The sequence below is a fragment of the Camelina sativa genome, chromosome 14 (assembly GCF_000633955.1).
Source record: "Camelina sativa cultivar DH55 chromosome 14, Cs, whole genome shotgun sequence".
In the NCBI taxonomy this organism is placed as follows: Eukaryota; Viridiplantae; Streptophyta; class Magnoliopsida; order Brassicales; family Brassicaceae; genus Camelina; species Camelina sativa.
This window is the reverse complement of record NC_025698.1, coordinates 29,747,034-29,763,599: the sequence shown is the minus strand read 5'-3', so window position 1 is coordinate 29,763,599 and position 16,566 is coordinate 29,747,034. Positions and strand designations below refer to the sequence as shown.

The 16,566-nt window shown below is 34.0% G+C and overlaps 3 protein-coding genes across 6 annotated transcripts in view; 2 read left to right on the top strand and 1 right to left on the bottom strand.

Moving 5' to 3' along the window:
- On the bottom strand, window positions 2,193-4,233 carry LOC104742854 (putative pentatricopeptide repeat-containing protein At1g53330). Of its 2 annotated transcripts, none has more exons than XM_010463914.2 (2): window positions 2,518-4,233; window positions 2,193-2,450 (listed from the first exon to the last, which is right to left on the bottom strand). In XM_010463914.2, exon 1 carries the CDS (start codon window positions 4,180-4,182, stop codon window positions 2,761-2,763), a length of 1,422 nt encoding a protein of 473 aa, XP_010462216.1. In that variant the 5' UTR covers window positions 4,183-4,233; the 3' UTR covers window positions 2,193-2,450; window positions 2,518-2,760. The 2 variants fall into 2 exon arrangements, with proteins under 2 accessions (XP_010462216.1, XP_010462215.1); XM_010463913.2 differs by having other exon boundaries at window positions 2,193-2,445.
- Window positions 6,508-9,160, top strand: LOC104742852 (tubby-like F-box protein 7). Its single transcript, XM_010463912.2, has 4 exons — window positions 6,508-6,962; window positions 7,283-7,370; window positions 7,981-8,110; window positions 8,316-9,160. Exons 1-4 carry the CDS (start codon window positions 6,636-6,638, stop codon window positions 8,917-8,919), a joined length of 1,149 nt encoding a protein of 382 aa, XP_010462214.1. The 5' UTR covers window positions 6,508-6,635; the 3' UTR covers window positions 8,920-9,160.
- LOC104742851 (phosphoenolpyruvate carboxylase 1) overlaps window positions 13,053-16,566 on the top strand; it is a 5,585-nt gene continuing 2,071 nt past the window's right edge. Inside the window, exons 1-9 of one of the 3 annotated variants that reach the window (XM_010463909.2) lie at window positions 13,053-13,167; window positions 13,391-13,585; window positions 13,788-14,182; window positions 14,258-14,342; window positions 14,421-14,643; window positions 14,751-14,854; window positions 14,942-15,032; window positions 15,134-15,288; window positions 15,365-15,966. In XM_010463909.2, the coding sequence (XP_010462211.1) occupies window positions 13,418-13,585; window positions 13,788-14,182; window positions 14,258-14,342; window positions 14,421-14,643; window positions 14,751-14,854; window positions 14,942-15,032; window positions 15,134-15,288; window positions 15,365-15,966 (1,823 nt within the window). In that variant the 5' untranslated portion in view covers window positions 13,053-13,167; window positions 13,391-13,417. Of the gene's footprint in view, window positions 13,168-13,390; window positions 13,586-13,787; window positions 14,183-14,257; window positions 14,343-14,420; window positions 14,644-14,750; window positions 14,855-14,941; window positions 15,033-15,133; window positions 15,289-15,364; window positions 16,364-16,566 lie in introns of all 3 variants that reach the window. The other 2 variants (XM_010463910.2, XM_010463911.2) reach the window with 2 other exon arrangements.

Genomic DNA, 16,566 nt, shown 5'->3' with positions numbered 1-16,566 from the left:
AATTTATTAATTTATAGAGATTTTAGTGTATAATTTATTTTCTTTCATTGTTTGTTTTATCATAAGATTAAATTTACATTTGTGTTAGAAATTCGATAGCTGATAGAGTATTAATTTTTTTCATTGTTTATTTTCTTTTATTTTCATTTTTTAGGAACATTAGTCTATCATTTTACAAAAATAAACATTTTGTTACAAACTTAGAGTGTAATATAATTTGTTTTCATATATTTGATTAGAGACTTGATCAACCTGAAGCATTCATTATCGGAGCTCCTAAGCACAATTTTCTCATATGTCTTGTAGAGGATTTTTCTTGAAACAATTTCTGCCTGTTAAAAAAAAAGGTTATGTTAATTTCTTCTAATTAACATTACTTATCTAGTGTTTCCATCATCAGGTTATGTTAATTTAAACGTAAATATTTTTATGTATGGAGGCTTTAACACAATGTCATGTAATCGTAAACCACAAACATATCCTTAATTATATTATGTTGGAAAGTGCTAATGTATATATATGTTTTTTTTTCATTGTTTGTTTTAACATAAGTTTAATTTTACATTTGTGTTAGAAATTTGATACTTGATAGTGGATTAATTTTTTCATAGTTTATTTTATTTTATTTTCATTGTTTAGTAACTTTAGTCTATCATTTCACAAATATTAATATTTTGTTAGAGACTTAGAGTATAATATAATTTGTTTTCATATATGTATTCACTGTTTATTAAATTAATAATTAACATAGGATTTATATATTCTGTTTATGTTAATTTAAATGTAGATCTTTTCTTGTATGGAGGCTTTAAGACAATATTAATTTAACAGTAAATGTTTTTTTATGGTGGTTTTAAGACAATAGCTACTCACAAAAGATTTCACTCAATCTAAACTTTAAAACAGCTGCTGGAAGATGGAATAATGGTTTTCACTTAAATGATAAGAGATATCTAATTTTTTAAAAATTTAAGCTGCTACCTTTATAAACATTTAATCATTTTCAGTAGTTTCTCGAAAGTATTGAACATAATTCCAAATTAAAAATTTGTATGTATAGAAACAAAAAAAAACACAATAGACTAATTTTTTTGAATCTTTGAATTTACTTTACACTAAGAAATACTCTACTAAAATGCATATGTATATATACCACTTTTTCACTGTTCATTTTAAACACTTTCCAACAGATATTAACCACAAAGATATATGGAGAAAAATATTAACCAAGGATTTCCAGTAAATTACATAAATTTTCAAATAATATTTATAAACTACCCAGTTTTCAAACTCAACCAACTATATAAGATTATTAAATCATCCAACTATATTAGTTCAAAAACACCTAGCCAAGATATCAATTGGTTGTCAAAACTAAAATTGAACTGAAACTACTATTAAACCAAAAATACAGCTTAGCCAACTAAATGTTCAAACTCTGGAAAACAACATTAATTCAGGAAATAAAAATGTAAATCTTAAACAAAGAATTGATAAAAATACATCATGATTACAAATGTACCAAAAGAGTACCCAAAACTTAAAAGTATATTTTACTAGTAATACCAAATTACAATTTACAAAATAATTTTAAAAATTAATTTATAAACAAAAATTATACAAGCCGTTTTTAAAATATGAAAAGTTTAAAATATTTAAAAAAACAGTCTGGCATGATAGATTCTAGAAAACAATGATACTAGAAAATAATGACTTCTTCTTCATTTGTAAAATCATTTGGACACTTCTAGATTGCAAATTTGATTATTATCAACTTAATTCACATATATAAAATTTGATATACAAAATAATATTATATAAAATATTTTGGTCTTTAGAACCTATCACATAATTATAACTACATTAAACTTTAAATAAGAATATTGTCTCACGCATAATATAAGTTTTTAAATAATTTTAAATAACATTTAATCAAACTTTATTTAAGTAAACAAACACAAAAAATACAACATATTTATTTTTTTAATAATTGTTGTTAAAAAATTGTTCTGCTGTACCGTGGATTAAAATTTATTATATTAAAAGATGCTATTAATTGAAATCAAATAGAGTGAGAACAACATAGACTATCGTTTATTGTGAAATGATTTCTGAAGAGTAGACAACCAGAAGATTTATGGACCAGTTTCAGGCAATTGGATTCCTAGAGTCATGGATGAATTAAGAACAGCTTAAGGAAACTGTTTCAACAATTCAATTTAACATTATTCTATATGAATCAAATGTCTCTTATAAATAAGATTAAGTCAAACAGAGTCGAATGGTAGACAAAAAGAGAATTAAATCGTTAAATCATCATAACAAATCATTCAGCAGAGCTGCGGTCATCACCATCTTCAACGACATCGCAGTCACTGCTGCCGCCTCTCCATCACCAATATTACCACGGCTGTCCCACGCCGCCACGAAACACCACCACGACGGCTGCCCTAAAAAAAGTAGTTGGTAACTTGTATTACATTTTATCTTTTAAAATCAACCGAAGGAAAATCATACCTCAATAACAGAGCTTGGTTCAGCGGTGGGATCATTCCTCTGCACCACCACTTTACAGGCTATGGACAAGAGGTAAGAGCTTCAATTAGGAGCAGATAGCACATTCTTCCGCTATCTACATTGAAGAGAGCCCATGTGGGGAATGATTTACCTGTTTACAAGATTTGGCAATTCTTTTTTTTCCTTGTCCTGTATCACCAGAGCAAGGTTCACAGCAACATTAACATGTATGACAAGAGTGACCTAGCACTGCGGCATTGCTGACAAAGGACCATCTTCCGTTATTTTATTCAATAACAAATTAATCGAACCCGATTTCGCAGGTACTTTGAACATTGTAGGTATCATAACCGACCATAGATTTGCATCCTCAGCAGCATTCCCTTTATGCAAGCTACTTATAACTTTACTGAGAATCTCCAACTTTCCAATCTCACAAAGCTTTTGCAGAAACCTTTCTAGCCTATCCCTGCGAGGCTTGTAACCTTTGAAAAGCATTTCGTCCAAGATAACAGCTGCTTCTTCGAACTGTAAACCCTCGCAAAGACCATCAAAAACTATTCTATAAGATAAGGTATCAGGGCTACAACCTCTTCTGGGCATATCTTCAAACAAGTAAGTTGCTTCCTCCCATTTTCGGATTCTAAACAAGACACCGAGTATCATGTTATAGCTTATAACATCAAGTTTCAAGCCTTTTCCTACCATATCATCCAAAACACGATAAGCTGATTCATAATCGTTCTCAACACAGAACCCGTTAATGAGTACATTGTAAGTCACTGTGTCGGGTTTGCATCCTTTCTCACTCATTTCATCCAAGATCCTCGACACCTCACTCGACCTGCCAGCTTTTATAAGCGAGCTAATCAAGGTAGAGTAAATAGCTGAGTCTACTTTAACCTTTCCTTCGTACGCCTCATCCTTAAGCTTAAACGCAAAACTCAATTCACCAATTCGACAAACCGCTTTGATCAACGACGCATAAATGTGAACCGTGGGACGTACTCCATACACTTTCAACATATCTTGCTTCATCTTCAACGCTTCCTTCACCCTCGAATTCTTGCAAAACCCATGAATCATCGTCCCAAAGGTTACCCCAGTGGGCTTCACCTTTCTCTTGACCATTTCATCGAACAGCTTCAAGGCATCATCCAAACACCCGCTCTGAGAACATCCATTGATCAGTATATTGTAAGTACAAGCGTCTGGCTTACCAAACTCACCAACACCCGAAAGAAGATCCCTCATTTTTTCAAACTCTCCGCACTTCAAAAGCGCATTCAACAGAGAGTTCACTGATTTCACACTACGTTGGCAACGGTATTGAGGCATTTCGTCGAACACGTGGAGCGCACGACTGGGCAACCTTCCACGGCCGAAGAAATTAATCACGTTGCAGAATAGAATCTCCGTGGGAACGATCCGAGTATCGGCTTTGAGCTGTAGAAGCACCTGATCAAGCTCTTCAAACATCTTGGAGCCACCAAGTTTCGTGATTATGAGATCGTAGCAAAGAAGCGAGTATCTGAAGGGTCTTTTCGGGTTCGTTGATTCAGGATCAGGGTTTCGAAAAAGCTTAACTGCGGCGGAAGGATCATTCTCACGGCGGAGGAGAGACGCGAGCCTAAAGGAAGAAGAGACAGATTTCACGGCGGTCATGGTTTAATCATCGTATCCGGTTTAATCAGTGTGCTGTGTATAAAATAACTAGATGAGGATCCGGATGAGATGCACGTTTAAAATTTTATAAATTATATTAAAATTTGTTGTAAGTTATTTATATATTTTTATTTTTATTATAATATATTAATTTATATCTATTTACAAATTTTTATGTATGTTACTATTAAATTTTTTTTTATATCTAAGTATATTTTATGTTACAAATATATTTACATACCTAGAAAATGTCTGTATGAACACATTAACCCAACTATTTTACTTTCCCTTCTGCATAGTTTTTTAATTATTAAAATTGTTACCTCAAAAAACATTTCTAATAAAAAATATCTTACATAATTACTAACCAATATATCATCACAATAGTGTATGACCATCATGGAGAAAACCTTGGTTCCATCCTCATCTCTTAGACCATTTCCAATGGTTTTCCTTATTTTTTTCCTCTATAATAAAGATACTCTATTTATAGAGGAATCCTTTGTAGGAAAAAAATAGAGTTCCTCTATAAATAGAGGAAAAAATAGCAATCTCTATTTTAGATGTGAAAATAGATGTGGGTTGGAGTAAAACTCACCTATATTATAGAAGATCTCTATTATAGAGGAAAAAATAGAGGACCATTGCAGATGCTCTTATGGAGAGAACTTTGCGTCCAATCTCCTCCACCATGGAGAGAACTTTGGCTCTGCCTTCCTCACTTGTAGAGATAACCTTACGTCAAACCTCCTCTACCTTCCTCCCTAGGGGAGATAACCTTATGTCTAACCTTCTACACTGTAGAGAGAACCTCGGTTGTGCCCTCCTTCTGTGTGGAGAGAACATGTTCACGTCTTTTTGCTATCTCAAAATGACTTGCTCCGACAACTAATGAAAGTAAAAACCTTTTTTCTAACATCACAAATTTTTTTTGATAATAACTAATTTTAAATTTCACAATGTATTCCTAGAAGTGTTTTTGACACACCATGATGTAGCCTTTGTCTCTGTAACGCCTCAACCGCCACCTTGCTTAGTGAGCCCATGTGCACTATCAGTCCATGGGCTCACCTTCCTAAGTGGGCCCTACATCTATTCCCGGCTCGTGGACCCACCCATATTCGATTGCCGGTTTGTTACGCCTGAGAGGCTTTAAAATCTTGCACAGTTCCGACAATCACTTCCAGAAAGGTCACCCATCATGAAATTATCTTAGGATCCTTGACCAAAAAAATAAGTGCATTTTGGTGACATATGTAGCCAAAATCAATTCTATTAAACCTTTCTGCAAACCAGAGTGTCACAGTCTTTGAGCTCCTATTGATCTATCAACAACGATTTATGTTTTTCCAATCTATCTATCTATGTTTGTTGTAAACTTGTGTTTGATTAGCTTATTTTATCCATCCATTAGATTGATGAGCTTTTACTCGTTATCTCCCTTTGGGATTGAATGAATAATGGTAACAATTATGTTTGCAAAACAAAGAAGAGTTTATGACCAACCAATCAAGGTTGAGTAATTAGAAGAAAATTAATTTGATATAATTAAAGAAACAATAGAAAATTATAAGCACTCTAATATATGAATCCCAAATAATTCAAAGATGAAAACACAAATTAAATAAATTAATCTAAAAATACTACAATAAATTTTAAAATACAATATTAAGAAAAGTAGATGCATATATTAATTTTTTTTTGGGTGAGCATATTAATCTTACCTATTCCCAACTGAAAAAGAGAAAGTAGAAGAAAATTTTGGTTTTAAAAAATAAAAAAAAATTACTTTTCCATTAAAAAAACTCCCAATTAAACAAAGTTGAAATCAATGTTTTTGAATAACTTCAAATTAAAAGTAATTAAATAATATTATAATTTCAAATTTTATGAAATATATATATATATATATATATATAATCTTCTTATAATTATATAAAGAATTTTTTTATAAATTCTGTAATTTTTGATAATTATCTTTTTACATTATTAATATGTTTTTTAAACAAAATATTTTATTTTTGGTGTAATCAAATTCTTCCTACTAAATATTCATTTTTACACATGTCAAAATCTGATATTGATAACTTGACACATATCTTATTAATGACTAACTTTCAAAACCCAACTTAATATAATAGGTTTGTTTTTTTATGATTGATTTTAACCTTTACGACGTGGCCCAATCAAAAAGATCTGTCACCTATTCTACACAACAGCGGTGTCAGTTTAACCAAAAATATCACTCTGTCTGTCCGTCTTCTAGATTTCGCACGTCCGTATTAATTTTTGTTTAATTTTAAGTTTTTTTCTCATCAGATTTTCCCAAAAAAAGAAACACACATCTCATCCTTTCTCTCTCTTCTTTCTCTCTCCTCTCTATTTCCAGATCGAAAACTTCTCTCTCTCTCTTTCTCTCTCTCTTTCTCTCTCTTCTTCTTCTTTTTTTACAGATGCCTTTGTCACGGTCCCTCCTCTCGCGGAGGATCTCGAACTCGTTTAGGTATAATCAGGGAGAGACGACGGCACCGGGACCCGATTCGATTCCGCTTCCGTCGGCGTCGAACATGGCCGCTGGATCGTCGTCTTGGTCGGCGATGCTCCCTGAGTTGTTAGGCGAGATCATTCGTCGCGTGGAGGAGAGTGAGGACCGGTGGCCACAACGCCGTGATGTAGTGACTTGCGCCTGCGTTTCTAAGAAATGGAGAGAGATCACTCAGGAATTCGCTAGATCGCCTCTCAACTCCGGCAAAATCACTTTCCCTTCTTGCCTTAAATTGGTAACGGCCTTCTTTTTGAAAATTTGTGAATTGAAGTTTTTGGTTTGGTGAAAACCTTCACAAATTTGGGGTTTTTCGATTTCTCTGATCGTTTTTAGGAATCGATTCTGTTAGAGGCACTGCTTTGTTTATAAAATTTGGTGCGAGTTACGACTTCATGATGTGGTTATGTTTTTTTTTACAATTGGAGTCTTTGTTGTTTTTGCTCTATGCATTAAAAAAAGTTGCTATTTTTGGTTATGGGTTTGCTTTTTTCGTTTGAGAAATTGAAAGATTGGGATGAGAATTGAGATTTTTTTAGTGTTTCCTTTGTTATGCAGCCAGGTCCACGAGAGTTTTCGAATCAGTGCTTGATAAAGAGGAACAAGAAGACATCAACTTTTTACTTGTATCTTGCTCTTACTCCATGTAAGTTAATTTCCAAAACAAAATATCACTTTTCCTTGGTTTCCTTGATTGGGTCAAATATTTGAAAATTTTATATATGGCAATGAAAAGTCTTGGTTGGTTTTTTAAGTGTGAAAACGATTGGAATTAGTGAATTCCTAGGCGTACAATGTAAGTTGTCTTAGTCTTTCGCCTTAATATGTAATGCCTTGAGTGGTCGGGGCATTGAAAGAACTTACCAACCAATTCCCATAAATAAGTATTGACTTTTTTGTTGACCTCCGTGGGTGATGATGAAGAATAGTCCCCGCTTCAGTCTATTATAGGTGTTGTTGACCAGTGGAGTAATTTGCAAGGTTTTGATAAGTAATCTTTTTATCAGTTCTTCACTGAATAATATTCTGAGTTACATCAATGGTCTGGTTAGATTAAATAATTTACAAGTGGGGTTAACTAAGAGCAGATTGCTTTTTGTTGTTTTGGAACAAGTTCAAGTAATTTTCGATTATACTTCATTTAGTTATCCGTCAGGATTCTTTCTTGGCTTCAAAATGTTACTTATTATACTACGGCTAGTTTATCCTTTAGACTCTGCATTTATTAATTTCCTTTAGTATCTTCTGTTTACCAGCATTCACTGATAAAGGAAAGTTTCTTCTGGCGGCACGGAGGTTCAGGACCGGTGCTTATACTGAGTACATCATATCACTTGATGCTGATGATTTCTCTCAAGGAAGTAATGCCTACGTTGGAAAATTAAGGTATCATCAATGTGTGCAACGTTGAATATCCTTGGCGGTCATTTAATTTGTAAAGCAAGACTGCCTTCTCCCTTCTCAGAAATTATTAATTTGTTTTTGCCACTCTTGGAACTAAAATCTTGAGTCTCTTTACGGTGTTTTTTGCTTAGAATATGAGTGGCCTGAAATCTAAGGTTCATGTTTATTTTTTTGGAAACTTTTGCAGATCAGATTTTCTTGGGACCAACTTTACAGTATACGATAGCCAACCGCCACATAACGGAGCGAAGCCTTCAAACGGCAAAGCCAGTCGCAGATTTGCATCGAAGCAGATAAGCCCTCAAGTTCCAGCAGGCAACTTTGAAGTCGGTCATGTTTCTTATAAATTCAACCTCTTGAAATCAAGAGGTCCAAGAAGAATGGTAAGCACACTCCGATGCCCATCCTCCTCATCCTCTTCGTCATCATCCGCTGGACTCTGTTTCGACCAGAATCCATGTGATGTAACCAAAATAATGAAAAAACCCAACAAGGATGGTTCCAGCTTCACAATACTAAAGAACAAAGCTCCGAGATGGCACGAGCACTTGCAATGCTGGTGTCTCAATTTCCATGGACGAGTAACTGTTGCGTCTGTCAAGAACTTTCAGTTGGTTGCGACCGTGGACCAAAGTCAACCGAGCGGTAAAGGCGATGAAGAAACAGTTCTTCTACAGTTTGGCAAAGTGGGAGATGACACTTTCACAATGGATTATAGGCAGCCTCTTTCTGCATTTCAGGCTTTTGCTATCTGTCTCACAAGTTTCGGCACTAAACTTGCCTGCGAGTGAAACCCCCAGCAAAAAAGGCAACACAAAAATAAAGAAATATATATTAAAGAAAAAAAAAGCGAACGTCTCTGCAAAAAGTGTAATGTTTTGTATTTACCAAAAAAAAAAGTGTAATGTTTTGTTGTAATCATGTGTAAGTGTAAACGCAAGGTATTGTGGAAGGAGAAGAAGCACGTAATTATTACTATGTAAGCACCAAACTGTAACTTGAAAACCCAAAATCAAAAATGTATCTCTTAAATATTATTCTTACAACTAACAACGAAACGAATAATACTACTGCTGCCTTTGAATCAAGTGTCCTTGGTCTTTTTGTTTTAATTTACCAGATACTCCTATAAAGTAATTTGGAACTTGACTTAACCGGGTCTTCCCGCACTCTTTTGCTGATAATTTCTTTGTGGGTAGGAGTAGTTTTCTAATTAATTTTTTGGTTGAAAACAAAAACGGATAATTTGGAACTTTACGGTAGACAAGTCACGTAATGTTTCGTTTGGAACTTTAGCCGGTTAAATCGTCTCGTGTTTTTGACTACTTAATCTGTGCAAGGATTTCAATTCATGTAAGTTTGGAAATCGAGATTCTTGTCACTTTTTCCGGTAAATGACAATTGGATGCCTTTTGGTCAACTAATTGAGTTCATACAACTATCAGTTGGCTATTTCCAAGCAAAAATAATGATTTTTTTTTGTTTTGTTAAGATTACTGATTTTCATGAATAAAAATTGAATAATTATAATATTTATATTTTTGCAAACAATATTTTATATAAAAATCATAATTTTACAAAATATATAATCTTTATAAACTTATATAATTGATTAACTATCAGGACCTCGGATTATATAATCCAGGTCGTCGTCTTATTCCTTCGTCATAGTTTTCTACATTGCTCATCATCCCTAACTGCAGTCTTGAGGGATTCCTCCGATAGGATCAAAGTTTCTACATTTCGACAAATCAGCGGAGTTGACTCCAACGAATAAGATGATTGTTATGAGGAGCGTCAAGAGGAAACATACTGCAAATCCTTTCGATGTAGCCATCTTAAATATAGTTTTATTAACAAAAAATACTGCAAATCCTTTTTAAATTTTCTCTTTTCCGTTATGTTCTTTAATTTTGTTTACAACTGGATATCTTGTTTATATATGCAATAAGCTTACTATAAATGGTGTGAAAATACAATACTTTCGTATGGTCAGCCTGGTCTTAAGGATAAGTAAGGGTTGCTCTTTGTTTTCCAAATTTATCGTTTAGTAGGGATTTAAATATACAATGTACAATTCATATTAATCCTTCATTTCTTTCAATTAGCTCCGTCGCAAGATTTTATACATATCAATATAGATATTTTCACAGCTAACCACCAATATTTTTTCAAAAACTCCATCGCCACACTGTTATGATAATCACGTGAAGACTCATTAGAAAAAAAATGAAGGATCTAGAAAAGGTTAGGACGTTAAATCCAAGGAAAACAATAGTCTTTGAATTTTGTTTTAAATGATTTTTAGTTAAAAGTATATACAGTATTTGTGCTCAAAAGCTTTCAACGGCATTAACCATGATACTCTCAAGTAACTCTTCNACATCAGAAAAAAAAAAAAAAAAAAAAAAAAAAAAAAAAAAAACACTCTTCCGTATATACATCTTTTAGTTGAATCGGATATATGTCATAAGGATTAAGGCACCACCACCACGTACCATGCAATATTGCTTCCGTGAAGCATCCCACTTATAAAAGTGTTTTAATTGAAGGATGCTGTGAAATTAACAAATTAAAAAGCTCCTTTTGTTTTCTTTTTTGACAGTACCAAAAGCTCTTTTAATAAAAAGGAACAAAAAGAAGTGTTTTCACACTTGTCCTTTCTTCCCAAACTCATCTTCTTCTTCCTGATAATGGACTTCGATTATCACCTAATACGTTAACCAAATTATCAGCTAACCAGCATACCTTATAATCAGTTTATCATTATAATTCAGCATTATTCATAGTGACAAGAAAAAAGTATTTAGCAATATATATATATATATATATATCTTATAATACTAAAAAGTCTACAAAAAAAAACTCATCTTAATAACGCGATACATCATACGTAATTAAGGAGTGTACGAAAGCGGTGTTTATAGTTCCATTTCAGAAAATGTAATTTCAAACACGCAAATAAAATATGCTAAATTTTTNAAAAAAAAAAAAAAAAACAAAATATGCTAAGTTTCATTGTACATGCATGATGCATTTCCAACTCTAAACGAACTTCTATTTCATATATAATTATACTAGACAAGGCTTTTAAATGCATGTCATTAGTTTCTTAATTGGTTTTTAGATTTTGGACTTTTATTTTAAGTTTTTAGTATTTGGTTTTTGATCTTTTGCAATAAAATTTAGTTTTATAATGTACTCAGGACATATCAATATATCCAAAATATAATCCAAAGGAATCTTATCTTATGTAATGGTGAAGAAAAAAAAAAGAATTGCATATGTAAATTATCCCCTGAAAATGAAATTAATAAACTTTGCAATTAATAGATTACAGAAAAAGTGAGTACCTAATTAATATTCGAGCAATTAGACTATCACTCACGCCTGTTTGAGTATTGACTTAGATGGATTAAGACATACCAAATTATTCGAATATTCCATTGGCACATAGGAAAAAAGATCCAAACTGTTTTTTTTTTTCTTTTTAATAAATTGGAGTCGACCGGCACAAAATGTTCATATAATATTATAATGTGACATCACAGCACATGTACACGACGTTATCACTTAGCAAACAATAATGAGATTAAGAATAATATCATGGCATGATTCAGCTAGTGATCGCATCACATTGCGCTATACTGTATTTATCATTTTGTATATGTTTAGTTTACTTATTAGTTTATCGTAGACTACTGATGTTTAGATTACATGACACGAATTTATGAAGGTTAGTTGTAAGATCCGCTTATTTAAAATAAAATATAGACTCTTACCAAAAATAAAAACTTAAGCATATATGTTAATGAAAAAAATCAATAACAACATTATTTATGTGGAATAAATTAAGTATGGAATTATTATTTTTAATCCAAGATTTAATTTTTAATATTGATTTTTTTTTTGTTGTGATTAACAGTTTTCTATAAACTTTAAACCAATAATATTTAGTTACAATACATTGATGATTTTTAAAAAGAATTCCTAAACTTTTTTTTTCTTTCTAAATTTGGATGAATTCGAAACAGATATAAAAAATTATGATTGGATGAAACATAATTTAGAAAGTTATATACATAAACAGTAAAACTCTTATGGGTTTAAAAGTCATACTATTATTAATTAAAATATGATCGGATGTTCAATCGCTGTCGTTGATTATAGAAATCAAGTTAAATCGAATAACTAATAAAACGGAAATAAATAGATGGTCGGTTATATACTTAAATCCTCAAAAAAGAAAAAAAATGTCAACTTGTGATCACTTAAAAAGTGATAGTTAGGTTCAAAGTTCAGAGATTCATCAATCTTCGTGCATGACACATGCGCTTCTCTTCGCTTCCTCGCGTGAATTTGAGAAGAACAATTTTTTTTTTAGAACAACACAAAATACAATTCTCATTGGTAAATGGTAAATGGTACCAAAATAAAATATCTCATTGGTAAATTTGTAAGACTACAAAAATCCAATTAGTGTTTCATTTAACAACAACTCAGAGAGGGATATTGTTTTTATTTTGTGCAAGATCTAATGCATATTTAACTATGAGTCAAATATGAAAGTGTTAATCTCCAAGAAATATACATTAACTATGATTACTTTTCTTTTCTTCAAGAAACTAATTAAAAATGTTAAAAATTCAACTATAAGCGAGCATAAAAATAGAATAAAGATAGGAAACCATAACAGGATGATACTAATATATATTTTTTTTTTTGACAATCACTGATTGAGTAAAATAGTTTCTATTATTGTAAAATAAAGAAATTAAAAACCACTCCTTCAAGTTCAAATGCATTAATAAATACATTAAAAATGAGGAGAAAATAATAATAGAAAAGGTAAAATATTTCAACTAAAAGCGAGAGCGTCACATAATAATAGAAATAGAATAATGGGATAAAGGAATCATGATCACACTCTCTCTATATATAAACGTAACCAAAGTATCATATTTTTGCATATATCTCTCTCTCTCTCTGAAATCTGAATCTGACTTCCCAAAGGACACAGCTTTTACTTCTTTTAACTGGTTAGCCCCTCTGAACACTCTCACTTATTAGATTTACTCTTCTCCGCACAATCAGCATATTATTTTCTCATCTGGGTCTCTCTGTCTCCTCAATTGACTCTAAAGTTTCGATTTTTTTTTCTCTTCTTAACTTTCTCAGTCACCTGTCTACATACAGATCGATCTTTTGACTTTTTGGATTTGAATTTTTTTTGTTTGGTTTGTTTCTGTTTTACTTCTTCAGAGTGAGGAACGAAGTCGGTGTGAAATTATGGCGAATCGGAAGTTGGAGAAGATGGCATCAATTGATGTTCATCTTCGTCAACTTGTTCCTGGTAAAGTCAGTGAAGACGACAAGCTTGTTGAGTATGATGCTTTGCTCTTAGATCGGTTTCTCGATATCCTCCAGGATTTGCACGGTGAAGATCTCCGTGAAACTGTACGTTTTCTTCTTCTCAGTTGTATTTTTTTTTTTTGGATTTGAATTGACCCATTTGCTTAGATGATCGATTCTTGAATAAAGGTTTTAACTTTAATTTGGTCATGATCATGAGTTAGGTTAGATCAAAGCTTTAAACTTTTTTGGTCAGTTTAGAGATGGATCTGCAATTACTTATTGTGTGTTGTGTTGTGGTGTATAGGTGCAAGAGCTTTATGAGCATTCTGCAGAATATGAAGGGAAGCATGAACCAAAGAAGCTAGAGGAGCTTGGGAATGTTCTAACGAGTTTAGATCCAGGGGACTCTATTGTTATCGCTAAAGCTTTCTCTCACATGCTTAACTTAGCCAATTTGGCTGAGGAAGTTCAGATTGCTTATCGCCGTAGAGTCAAGAAGCTGAAGAAAGGTGATTTTGTTGATGAGAGCTCTGCTACTACTGAATCTGATCTTGAAGAAACTTTCAAGAAGCTTGTTGGAGATCTGAACAAGTCTCCTGAAGAGATCTTTGATGCCCTCAAGAATCAGACTGTGGATTTGGTTTTGACTGCTCATCCTACTCAGTCTGTGAGAAGATCATTGCTTCAGAAACATGGGAGGTTAGTTCATTTAGACAACATCTTGGATTCTGATGTTTTGATTTTAATGTTATCTTCTTTGTGCGTCTTTTTCAGGATAAGAGACTGTCTGGCCCAACTATATGCTAAGGATATTACTCCTGATGACAAGCAAGAGCTTGATGAGGCTCTACAGAGAGAGGTAAAAGAGCTTCTTCATATTTTACTTGATTTGAATTCAACCCCTCCAATGTAACGGCAACATTTGCTACATTTTTAGATTCAAGCTGCATTCCGAACAGATGAAATCAAAAGAACACCACCCACTCCTCAAGATGAGATGAGAGCAGGAATGAGTTATTTCCATGAAACTATCTGGAAAGGTGTTCCTAAGTTTCTGCGCCGTGTAGACACGGCTTTGAAAAACATAGGGATCCAAGAACGTGTTCCATATAATGCTCCATTGATTCAATTCTCTTCCTGGATGGGTGGTGATCGTGACGGTACATTTCTATAAGTCCTTCTTGCATAGCTCTCTTATTTCGCTCCCTCTCTCAATGGCTTTATTCAGGTCAGAGGTCACAAACTCACAATATTTATATGTTTGCAGGTAACCCAAGGGTTACACCTGAAGTCACTAGAGATGTTTGCTTGTTAGCTAGAATGATGGCTGCTACTATGTACTTTAACCAAATTGAAGATCTTATGTTTGAGGTTTGATCTCGAGATTTTTTTCAGTTTAGTCTCCTCATCTTCTTTATGTATGTATCCACATTTCATTTTTACTGCTTCTTTATGTAGATGTCTATGTGGCGTTGCAATGACGAGCTGCGTGTGCGAGCTGATGAACTTCACGCAAATGCGAGGAAAGATGCTGCGAAACATTATATAGGTAAGAAAAGGAACCGGTATTGAGCATATTGTTTATGTCTTAAGCTTAGTGTCCAGAACCAGTTTAATTTGGAACCTATCATTTCGTTGTCTTAATTGCAGAATTCTGGAAGTCAATTCCTACAACAGAGCCATACCGTGTGATTCTTGGCGATGTAAGGGACAAGCTTTATTACACACGTGAACGCGCTCATCAATTGCTCAGCAATGGACACTCTGATGTCCCTGAAGAGGCTACTTTCATTAATTTGGAACAGGTATCATTGCAGTTGGAATCCTTTGACTCCCGGTTATGATTTGGTACTAAACCGCTCTCTCGTGCTATTTGTGTAGTTCTTGGAACCTCTTGAGCTCTGTTACCGATCTCTGTGTTCATGTGGTGACCGTCCAATAGCAGATGGAAGCCTTCTTGATTTCTTGAGGCAAGTCTCAACCTTTGGGCTCTCTCTTGTGAGACTTGACATAAGGCAAGAATCTGACCGCCACACCGATGTATTGGATGCTATCACCACGCATTTAGATATCGGATCCTACAGAGACTGGTCTGAAGAACGCCGCCAAGAATGGCTTTTGTCTGAGCTAAGTGGCAAACGTCCGCTATTCGGTTCTGATCTTCCTAAAACCGAAGAAATCGCTGATGTTCTCGACACGTTTCATGTCATATCCGAGTTACCAGCAGACAGCTTCGGTGCTTACATTATCTCTATGGCAACTGCACCTTCTGATGTATTAGCTGTTGAGCTTTTACAACGCGAATGCCATGTGAAACAGCCTTTAAGAGTTGTTCCTCTCTTTGAGAAGCTAGCGGATCTCGAAGCAGCTCCTGCAGCAGTTGCTAGGCTCTTTTCTGTTGACTGGTATAAGAACCGGATTAACGGTAAGCAAGAGGTTATGATTGGTTATTCGGATTCAGGGAAAGACGCTGGACGTTTGTCCGCTGCTTGGCAGTTATACAAAGCTCAAGAAGAGCTTGTGAAGGTTGCTAAAGAGTATGGTGTGAAGCTAACGATGTTTCACGGTCGTGGTGGCACGGTTGGAAGAGGAGGTGGACCGACCCATCTTGCTATATTGTCTCAGCCTCCAGATACTATTAACGGTTCACTCCGTGTCACGGTTCAAGGTGAAGTCATTGAGCAATCCTTTGGCGAAGAGCATTTATGCTTTAGAACGCTTCAGCGTTTCACCGCTGCTACACTCGAGCACGGTATGCGTCCTCCAATTTCGCCTAAACCGGAATGGCGCGTGTTGCTCGATGAAATGGCGGTTGTTGCAACCGAGGAGTATCGTTCTGTTGTGTTTAAAGAACCTCGGTTTGTCGAGTACTTCCGCCTTGTAAGTAATTTAATTCACCCGGAATCTTTTAAGCTCACCCTACAGATTCTTAAAACTCACGGAATCTTAAAATATGTTTGCAGGCTACACCAGAACTGGAGTATGGTCGTATGAACATTGGAAGCAGACCTGCGAAGCGGAAACCAAGCGGTGGCATTGAATCTCTTCGTGCGATTCCGTGGATCTTTGCTTGGACTCAAACA